The 11,162-nt window shown below is 43.4% G+C and overlaps 1 protein-coding gene across 2 annotated transcripts in view; it reads right to left on the reverse strand.

Annotated features, from left to right (window-relative positions):
* PKN2 (protein kinase N2) overlaps positions 1–4,910 on the reverse strand; it is a 56,871-nt gene extending 51,961 nt beyond the window's left edge. The window contains exon 1 of one of the 2 annotated variants that reach the window (XM_052802355.1): positions 4,512–4,910. In XM_052802355.1, the coding sequence (XP_052658315.1) occupies positions 4,512–4,559 (48 nt within the window). In that variant the 5' untranslated portion in view covers positions 4,560–4,910. The remainder of the gene's footprint in view (positions 1–4,511) is intronic. The other variant, XM_052802354.1, reaches the window with a different exon arrangement.
* Positions 4,911–11,162: the final 6,252 nt, after the last annotated feature.

The following is an 11,162-nucleotide window of genomic DNA, read 5'->3' on the forward strand; positions in this document are numbered from 1 at the left end:
TTTTAAGGTGTCCTTAGGCACTTGACCACAGCTAATAATAAATACCCAGTACTTTTTATCTCTAAAAAAGCAAGCATCATTACCTCTATTCTAAAGATGAGGAAACTGAGACATGAGTAAGCAGACTCTTCAGCCTAATGTCACCTAGCTGAGAGCAGAGCAGCCAGGAATGAAATGCAGGTCTTCAGAGTCCCATCTAGTAGTTTAACCCAACACAGTGACGTACAAGTGCTTAATTTTATATACCTTTATATACAAAACATAGTTGTGTAATCTAAGACTCAACTGTCCAATTTATATCATACAGACTAACAAAATACTGAGCATTTTTCAGTCATACTCATTTTATGAATATTCTTGTCCCAGACATGAAATGGAAAAATAAAACAAACTAAAAACTGTACCGGATGTGCCATCGTGTAAGTGTAATTTACATGTATTTCAGTTGTGGTACTGTTCATCACTACTTTGAAAAAAAAAAAGTTACCAATTGCCTTTGAACATGATTCTGTCATGAAATTTATGCTTCAAGATCCCCAAGTACAGCATCTTAGGAAATGAGATGACTAGGGCTTCCATCAAAACAAAATATCCATTAAAAAAATCCCTTTATTCTGACCAATACAGACATAAAGACATTTTTGCCAAGGTTTTGTAATTTTAGAAACATGCATCATGGCCGAGTTTGAAAAACTGATTCCAAGTAGAGCCTTTAACACTTCCATTTGAAGCAAACGAGGGTCTATTACATGCCTATTTACTTTAGGGCATAGCCCAAGTTCTCTATCTTGACCATACAATTTCATTTAAGCAAATAAAACCAAGTAATATACTGTTTTTTTCAGGCATTAAACAGGTATTGTTTTGGAAGCACAATTTTGAGTGAACCAAAAGTTTTCTTAAAATAAATCCTGTAACATTAGTGAGAAAAGTCTAAAGTTTAAAACAGTTACATTACTGTCTAGAAAAGAAGTAGTAGAGAACACCTAGAAGTACAAAAGTGCAATCACTTTGCATACCCAATAGCTTCATTTAAATACTCTAAGTAATAATTTCTGTTACCCCAGCCATATCAACTTACTATGCTGTCATGTACCATCACGGCAAAGAAAGCACACATCTTTGGAAATACACACTACCTCACAAAAACTTCTTTTTTTTTTTTGTAATAATGATTAAAAAAAAAAAGACCTTTTTTCATATGAAACTTAAAAGATTTTATTTCATGGATGACTGACTTAACAACCTACAGCATCATAAGTTCATTTTATGAGGACACAGGGTTGCCACTTCCACCAGGAAGCAAAGAGTTAAAGGCTGTGCAATTAACCTGAAAGCTAGCACTGGAGAGGCTAGTTTACCTGCTGGACAAAGTTCTAAAAGGATGCAAGCCCAGCGAAGGACAGCAGAATTTTCGAAGGGAAGGCAACATCAGCAATACTGGTTCTTACCCAAGCTCCTTCCCTCTCCTACAAAAGAACCTGTACTGGAGATAAAAGGAGGTAAAAAGGTAAGCTGTCTTTATGTAATCTTTCAATCTTTGGTAATCAGGTAATTTTGCTGGTGAAGCTACTAAACAGAACAAACTAAAAAGAGGATTTGTTTACTGCCAAGTTTATTTCCTACTATGCATTTGCTAACTACTGAGGAATAAGTGTTTTATTTTTCACCCTGAACAAATTTATGTGAAAACTTGCTTAGAATCAAGATACGCTTTCCACATCCTATTAACTGTCTGTGAAATGTTTAAAGGAAGATATAGAAGAATAGAGAAAATATTTTGTAGAGAAAGCAGGACAGAAATGTGTAGTGGATATTTGCTAGCAGAAGTTTTTAAGAAACTGCTCTATCAGAGTCACTTTTTTAAAATATAAAACCGTCACCATGAGAAGTGTGCTCTAAGGCCTATTTAAGGCCTGTTTAGTTAAACCCCATACACTTTGAAACAAGTACATATACCACGCCTATGTTTTACCACTTTCTTCTTAGCAGTTAGTTATTTTGCCCTTTTGTTTTTCATAGTTTCTCAGAATCCGCTTCACATCCTGTTAGTCAGTAGTTGAGAAAGTTTGCCAATCTTTATATCAGGAGAGTTCAATTGATTCATGACTACTGATCCACTTTTATTAACTTCATCCAAACCTAACAGTTAACTACTTACAGCACGATGGAGTACGCAGGGCTATCATAACCAAGTGCATGCAGAACATACAATATCAATAAGCAACGTGTTATATTGATCACTCACTGATACTCTAGATTCCATGTCAGGATCAAGCTCGGGATTAATAATGGGTTTAGCTTGTTTTCAGTAGGTACTCATGAGTACTAGCAAAACATCTAAACCACACATCGTTTGTGATCTCGATCAATGAGATTACATGACACTTTCAACCTTTACTGTAGCCATGCATTCTACAACTTCCTCATCTTCTGTGCACAATTGCAATATGCAAGTAAAAAGCCCATTTTACACGTAAGCACTTTTTAAGTTAGAGTTCTTTAAATTGAGGAAGTTTCCTCCTGAAGAAACATGAGCGAAATGGCGCATCTCACACTTCACTGTAGTTCCCTTTACTTTGGGATCACGCCACTAAACTAGCTTTTATGCACAGGTATACAAATAGTAATTTGTTTTGACGAATTCCCAAGAAAAATGATAGTTATGCCTTTGCGTTCCACTGCTAATATATGCCACTGCAAACAAAACGCTGCCTTTACAGTGGTTCTTCCTGATATGGAAGTTCCTCTTAAAAATACGTAAAAGTTAACAGTTTACAAAGCTTAAACCCTACTGGGATTTCCATGTTAACTTCATAACCTTTCTGACTTGCCCAAAGAACTGTATTTATTGGCACAGAAGTTACCACATATAACGGGAGAGACAGTACAACCAAAGGATCTAATCCGTACTGTTTTGTTTTGTTGTTTTGTTTTTTTTTTTAAATTAGTATCACTGTCAGTCTCACCTTCCAAGAAAAAAAAAAAAACCAAGCCCTCCCCACCCCCAACAACAAAGTCCCCCCAAACAAAAAACCCCACTCATTTCTGTTTAACTAATCTGAACCACACTCTCAGTACTTCTACAGAAATTCTGCTTCCATTTAGCTTACCTGTAACACTACCATAGTTACTTATTCACACAGCTCACCACTTCAAACAGGTTTACCAGCTTCTATATCTTCGTATCAAGTTTGTATTAACATAGTGATTCTTCCTAGACACTTATGAGCCACTGATTAAAGTTCAGCATTTTAGATGGATTCTTAGCCTTCAGCCATCTCATGCGCTACAATATTAAGTAGACTGCTACATCTCAGTTGTGCCCTCTTTTCCTTTGTTACTCAAGTGAGCACACTGCTAACACTTAAAGTTACAGGAGAATGTAACAGCATTTAGGAAATAAAATGTCTCCTTTTTAAAGCATGGCTTTCTAATTTCTATTCGAGCATTAAATTCAATGCTTTCCATTTATGGCCTTCTTTCTTTGGCTACTTGTCCAACTAATAAATTCAGAGACACATTCTTTGCCTGGTTAACCGTAACAACTTGCATAGATTTAGTGGTGTATATTAAAAAAAAAAAAATCTAAAGAAAAGAAAAAAGCAAGTAAGCTTTCTTCTGGACAAGGAAGCGGAAGAGCTAGCAGGTTGAGCTGACATGTAAAGATAAGAGCACAACAGCAAAGCTCCCGAATTGCATCTAACCCTGCAGCTGACAAGCAGAAAAGTAACAGTTGCAAAGGCAACCAAAACTGGCCGAACTGCAGGAATGGATGGGAACAACCAACCCTCGAGTTTTCAGGGCCTTTTACGGCGTTGCGGGGTAGTCTGGGGGTTTTTTTGTGGCGACGAGAACCCTTGCCGTGTGCCAAATAACGTTGCTCGGACCATTTTCTCCTCTTCACAGGCTCCGAGTTCAAGGCCTACATAAAGGAAGCTGCTCCCACTCCTGCGCGGTGCCGCGCAGCGGGGAAAAGCTCTTTGCTTGGCCCCGAGGCAGGCGGTGGGGCGGCTACCGGGAGCCCCTCCGGCCGGCGCCCCGGCGAGCGCCGTGCCCGGGGCGGGGGCGGCGAGAGCCGCCGACCGCCGCAGCGGCTCCGGCGGGCGCGGGCAGCCTCCGCGCTGGCGGAGGGCCCTCCCCAGCCGGCGGGGGCCGCGGCCGGGGCGGGGGGGCGCGGCCCGGGGCAGGCCCTGCCGCAGGGACGCGGCCGCTCGGCGCGGGGAACGAGGGAGGCGAGCGCAGACAAAAGCGGGTCGCGGCCGGCAGCGGGGTGGGGCCGTGACCGGGCGGCGGCGCCTCCGCTCCCGGGGGAGAGCGGCGGGAAGCGGCCTGGGGTGGGCACGGGCTTCCGCCACCTCCCCGGCCCGGCCGCGGGGTGGGGTGGGCGCCGAGCGGCGGGCAGGGGGCGGCGGGGCGCGGCGCGGCGGGGCCGGCGGCGGCTCCGTTCTCCCCGCGAGGGAGGGGAGAGCGGCTGGGGCGGCGCCCGGAGGGCCGCCGCCGCCGCTTACCTGGAGCTCGGTGAAGAGGATCTCCCTCTCGGCCGCGTTGGACGCCATTGCGCTGGGGTCTGAAGTCCGCACCTGGACGACGCTGCTGCTGCCGCCGCCGCCGGCGGGGAGGGGAGCGAGGGAGGCGGGTCCGGGGCCGGGACTAAGGGCGCATCGGGGGCGGGGGGAGCGCTCCGTGCTCAGGCAGGCAGGCGGGGGGACGCGGGAGGGGCTGCTGCTGCTGCTGCTGCCGCCGCTGCTGCTGCTGCCGCCGCCGCCCCCCCTCCTCCTCCTCTCATGGGGGTCGCGCCGGGCGCCGGGGCGCGGTGCCGTGCGGTCCCCGCCGGGCCGCGGTGCGCTCCCCCGCCCAGGCGCGGCGCTCGGCCCTGGCAGCGCTGGGCCGCCGCGGCTGCTGCTCCTGCGGCCGCCGCGGATGTCGCACCATTTGGCTGTCACCCTGTCGCAAAAGCGTCGCTGCTTTGCGGCTCCCGGAGCACGTGACGGTGGGGGGGGCAGGAGGGAGGAAGAGCGGGCTCCCTGGAGGCGGCCGGCAGCCCGCCCCCGCCCCCCCGCGGGCAGAGCGGCGCGAGGCGCGGAGCGAGGGCTGAGCGCGAGGGCGCGCCTCGCCTCCCCTCCGTCCCCTCGGCCTCCTCGGCGCCTTCCTCCCGCGTCGCCGCTTCCCCCTTCTGTAAAGCTCCAGCGCTGGGAGTCCTGTCGTTTCCTCCTGTAGCTGGGGGGGGGGGGGGGAGAGGGAGGGGGGCGGCGTGTGGCACATCCCTGGTGTTGGGGGTTGCTGGGGCTCGGCTCCGCCAGGCCTAGGAGACAGGTAAAACCTGGCCGGTTTTTAGCAAAAAGCAGCTAGCTCAGGAAGGAGAGGTCGTGCTTGTCTCAAGCGCCCGGAGAGAGGGCAGCCACCTGCCGCCCTGGGGACCTGGAGCAGTGGCCCGGGAGGTTGTGGTGAGTGGGGGCTGTTAATGCCGTTCTTGCTAGTTTAAAGGGCTAAACGTGTGTACGTGGGGTGCTTGGTGAGTTTCGGGGGGGCTGGCACTGCTCAGTTAGTCTGCAGAGTAATAAGCTTCTGAGAGCTTCAAAGTCAGTTTGAGTGTCTGGGAGGAAATGGTTTCTCTTCCCTCTTGGCGGCATGTGACACGAGCGTTTATTCTCAGTTTCCTGCCGGTGTCGGTTGTTTTGTTTTTTTGTGTTGTTTTTTTTTTTCACCTGTCCATAAACACGTACTTTCTGTTGGCTAGTCTATACGCACATGCACTCTCATTCCAGCTTCATATCAGATGTTACATTGGGCTAATTGAACTCATGCAGAATGCTGTGTGGAAGCAATTAAAACCGCTTTTTTTATCTGTGCAGTTCATGTCAAACTCGTGTAAACTGAGGCATTTTTGATAGATTCATCTTCATGTAAGCATCAACGTTTGTTCTGTTTATGCTAGTGCATCTCTGTATGGCTACAGGCCAATAGTGGTATGTTTGCTCTAGAACTGCAAGATAAATTTTGGAGTGTTGTTTTCTGGGTTTTTTGTTGTTGTTTTTGTTTTTGTTTTTCTTTGAGAAAGAAGGGAGCGGGAGGAGTAAACATTAAATTACCACTACTGTTCATAGCAAATTTGAAATATTTTAAGTGTTTTTATACTTCCACTGTTGAGCACCAAACAAACTAGACAATCTGAAGTAGTCTGTTGTGCAGTACAAAAGAAGTTTATGAACATACGCACACAGTTAATTTCACATTAAAAAAATTAAGATAGTTCTACAGTAACAATGCACATCTGTACAGAAATTAGACTTTTTCACTGACTTATGCCTAAGTAACTGTGTTGATATGACTTGTAATCTTGCACATGCACAAATCTACATATAGACTTAGTCCACTTGAAGCCGATGGCTTAACTTCTGTTCTGTGTGGCCAGACGATTACAGGCTGGGAGGAAAAGGGGATAGCAGAGAGGAGGAAAACTTTACCTGCCAGTTGTCTAATAGTGACTATTTTACAAAAAATATAGAAAGTTCATAAATCTGGGGTTAACAGTTTTAATGCAAGATTTTAATTACTCTTCACTGCTCCATTGGTACATGACAGCAATCAGTGAGGAAAACATATCTTAGCTATCACAAAGGAATATACAACACCTGAGGCTAAGTGGTAAATTGTGTTAAATTGTATCAGGAACTGGTTTAGCACTTGGATAAAATTTTTGGAGCATATGCCTGTGCTGAATGTAAATTCCTCAAATGCAGTTTGGATTCGAGTGATTTTTTTTGCCTACTGTGCAGTTTTAAACTACCTGAAGAATGCTAAGGTGGGAGGTCATGTAGGTCACTTTTCTGAGTCTGGGCATCAGGTAAACATCTTTATGGGATCAAAAGCCACAAGGTACATAACTCATACCTTAGTTATAAAGAAGGGGAATTTCAGAAATCATTCATATTACTTGATTGTGAAAAAGGCTGTGTGTGGGAATCCTAGTTATTCTTCACCAGACTTCCTGGCTCAGTTTTTCCCATAGCCAAAGTTTCACATTATCCAATAAAATTTGTGCTAGCACAGCTTTGCTGTCAGTTGTATGAAGTAGTCTTGGTTTAGCAGTCGCACGTCAAAAGGCATGAATTGGCCTTGTGGAGCGTGGTGCAGTTTTTGGCACACTGTGGAAGAAGGCAGACGGCAAAGAAAGACATTTATACAATAATTTCTCATTTTGAGCATGATACAATGATGCCAAACTGCACTTAAAATTAATTTGAACTGGTTTTGAGAACAGATGTTTAAGGATATGTAGAAGTATTCAGAAATTACTAGATTACTGTGATTTAGTGACTTCATATACTTGTCAGTGTGTATGTGGTCCATTACTGCAGCTCATCTGCTAGCCTGCTCCAACTGCAAAGGAGGAGTCAGTGTGCTAGCTTGTATATTTTACAAGATGTGGTCAGAGGAAAACACAGATTGTGCCCCAAAGAAAATTCGTAGATGTATGAGTGGGTGTCAACAAAGTTAGAGAAGCTTTGAGATTCTGTCTTAAGCAGGCAGCTGACTTTAGTTCATGCTTAACCTAGCCTGCCTATTCAGCATAGCCTAAAACATGTTGTTATCCCTCTCAAGACAGGGCCTATAATCTTTTTCATATTCCCAATGTTATTTACACAACTTGGAAAGACAAAGTCCTGGATTCTTTGATAGAAGTGTAGTGGTACAGGAATCAAAGGAGGAACTGGTTTGAAAGAACAACATTAGCTTAGCTAAATCTCTGATACTTAATCATTCTTCCTCCAGAGTCTGGAAAACACAAGGCAGTGCTGGACAACTGTAGCTCTACGTTTAAGTACTGTGACAGTGAATTACTGAGCAAGAGAGAACATTCCAAGTGAGTCCCAAAATAGAAGGCAGTTAAGTACGTAAGTCTGAGAATTTAGCATTATATGGAATCCTGAGTTCAGCCTGTGCCTTAAAATATCTGAATGCTATTTCTTCAGCCATTATTCTGTTAGCTCATTCCTTACACTCAATTAACGTGCTAGAAAAGCAAACTGAATGAAAGGGATGTCAGTACCATTGGCTAATGCCTTTAATTATTTCTTTTCTTCAGGTTGCGTTATTAAAGTCTTTGTCCCAAAGACCTGGAAAAGTAAATAGCTGAGGCTTCCGGTGTTCCAGGTGGTGCAAAGCATACCTTATGAACCCTTGAGCATAGTACAGAACTCTTTAGAAAAATATCCAGGATACTGTAAGCAATATCTAGGGTATTTTTTAGAACAGGTCTAACTAGTCCTATGTATCATCTAAGGAAGAGCTTGCCTTCACTTGGTGATGCATATAGAAATGAGGATTGAGGACATGTGAAGAACACCAGAAAGGTGTTAATTGTTATATTATTATACTTGCTACCAGCAAGAGTCTACCAGGAAAAAGTTAAGTTTTTATTTAAGCTTCTCATTAATCTTCCTTGTTCAAATTAGTGATGTATTCTAGAGGGACAACAGTGTAGAGACATGCTTGGGTACAGGCTAAATGAAACTCTTGGGGAGGAAGAAATTAGGTATCATTCTACATGCACTGCGTTAGTAGGTAAGTGGGGGCAGAGCAATGCTAGGCCATCCCACCACCTTTTTAGGCACAGAACAAACTCTAGGAATTAGTGACTTTTTTATGGGGTGGGGTAAAGATTATTTTATTTTGCAAGTAATATTGATACCTGTTAAAGGAAATTCTTCTCTCTCTCTCTCTCACAAAGTGGGAATGCTAAAATTCACAGTTCAAGTCTACTTTAGGATAGCATTTTCTTTAAGTTCTTTTGCTTAGGAATAAAGACATGTATGTAAAGGAAATGTAGTCCCAACATTAGTTTAAAAAAAAAAAGCAGCAACACAACAGATTTTTAATAATGTAACCATTTGTTCTCCCTAACTTCTAGACATAGCAGTGTTACTCTTGTATTCCCATAGTTGTCCCTCTAGGCTGGATCCTCTGAAAACCTTATGAAATCCTGGAGCTATGAGGCACAGGAAAAGTGAGATGGGAGAATGTATATGTCTTTGTCATCTTTGTTTGTTTACTTCAGCCTGGAGATGTTGAAAAAATATTAATGAAGAATAGTACTTTTCATCTTCCTGTTTTGCTTCTCAAATCATTGTGGGAATAGGAGAAAGCTTTGCTTTAAAGAGCTTCCAATAATAAGTCTTGCAGTAGGTTTAGAAAGAAATGTGTCTAGATCAGGTTAAACTTTGAGATAAAAAAAGAAATTAATATAATAATCTTTCTTAGACCACCAACTTGCTGGTGTTCATTAAAGAAAATGCCCAACAGGAGGAGAAAAAAAATCAAAGGTGTGGATAATTTTAATGGGTTTAGCTTGAGAATGTTGTTTCCTTTCTTGAAAACTCACTTCTTCCATAGTATTTCTTAGAACTTACTTACCTGCCTTTCACTCAGATTTCTTAAAGGGAATTCTATGTAAGAAAAGGCTCCTGAGAGAGAGCATGAGAGCTCTCTGAGGCTCTTACTGATGTGCCACTGACAGTGAAGAGGACAAGATGATGACATGTCATAAACAGAAAACTAAAATGACTATGTAAGTTTATTTAGCTCTTGTGCGTGCAAATTTTGCATATTCTTAAACTATTCCTTTATTACTCTCTTAATTACACAGCTAATCTTACAACTTTTGAGTGGATTGCTGTGATGTAATCATAACCCTGTTAGCAATTGCTGCACACTTTCTAGTTAAAATTTGTCTTCTGTGTTTACATACTATTACCCAGGGCTAGGCGTAGGCATGTTATCACCCAGCCAAGTAGGCACATGCTATGAGGAGTGGAGTGCAACAAACCTTATCTTACTATCTGTTTTATTAATTCTGGACCCTGGGAAGGCTTGCAGTTAGTGAGAAAAGAGTGCTCCAGGGGAAGGAGGTTCATTCCTGTTATTGCCTCCTGTTCTTCTTTTCCCTTCTTCTCTTACAAGGGAAAATCTGCCGTATGCCAGTGGAAGCCTGTAGAGAGGAAGTGCCCTACGTGTGCAGAACCAGCTGTAAGATCAGACCTCATTTCTTTAAAGGAGATCAACTTGGATTATTTGAAGTAATAACAAAATGCTTTATGTCTTTACATTAAGGCTATGATCCTACAAGTGGATCAACATGATGGATCTTTACACCTATGCTAAGTCCCAGTGATTCTAATTAAACTTGATTATAGGATCAAGCTTAACATACTTGGTGTTGTTTCTGCAATGAGCTGTGCACAGATGGACTCTTGTGGTTTCATTGAATCCACTGAAGTGAATAGGGCCTGGTGCAGCATTGGTAACATCAAGGCCTTATTTTCAAAGAATGTAGATAAGAGATCAGTACAAGCAAGGTAACTATACCTTTGGATAGTTCCTGGTCATCCCAATGCTTTATTTCTGTCAGTTGCAAGCACATTAATTCTAATGGTGGCTGATCTAAAGTACCTTAGTTCATTAGAAAAACAAGGCAAGATGCATTCAAGAGTGATTCAAAATATGTTATCCTGTTATGAAGAAGACTGACTTTCTGAAGAAATGTAGGTGGCTGTGACCTGAAGTTGCTATGAATAGACATTAGAAAATTGGGGCTCTGGAGATAATTGGAGGATTTTCACATGCAGCTTTAGGGTGTGCAACTTTCCATGATTCTAGGAAAATCAAATTCCTACAGAAGGCTTTACAAATATAAAACAAAGAGTTTGAGAGTCACAACATAGCTGAAGTCCCAGTCTGCATTTTGAGGAAAGGGAAATGTATTGCAAAGGATGAGTCAGACATGGGCATCCCCAGAGAAATCTTTGCTAAGTAGGAGATCCATGCTTGAAAGGCTGCTGCAGAGATGTCTCTCTTGCATGCTTCTAAGGTGGGATTTGACCTGCCTTTGGAAAGTCTGTTGCTGCCAGCAATACTAGACTGCAGATCTGCTAGCAGCTCCCAGCGTGGTGTGCAAAAGGCAGAAGGTTGTCCATTCTCCTCTGCATCGTGGTACTGACAGACTGGTTTCACCCTGTGTTGTGGAAGTTGATGTATGTGACTCATGAACTTTTGGTTGTCCTCAACAAATTTTAATTTGCTGTTTTGAAATCTACAGCAAAGACTGACAGAAACAGAAACTAAGTCCTTTGCCTGAAAACATGTACAGCTGCAGTGCTGTG

This window comes from Harpia harpyja, chromosome 11 (assembly GCF_026419915.1).
Source record: "Harpia harpyja isolate bHarHar1 chromosome 11, bHarHar1 primary haplotype, whole genome shotgun sequence".
Taxonomy (NCBI): domain Eukaryota; kingdom Metazoa; phylum Chordata; class Aves; order Accipitriformes; family Accipitridae; genus Harpia; species Harpia harpyja.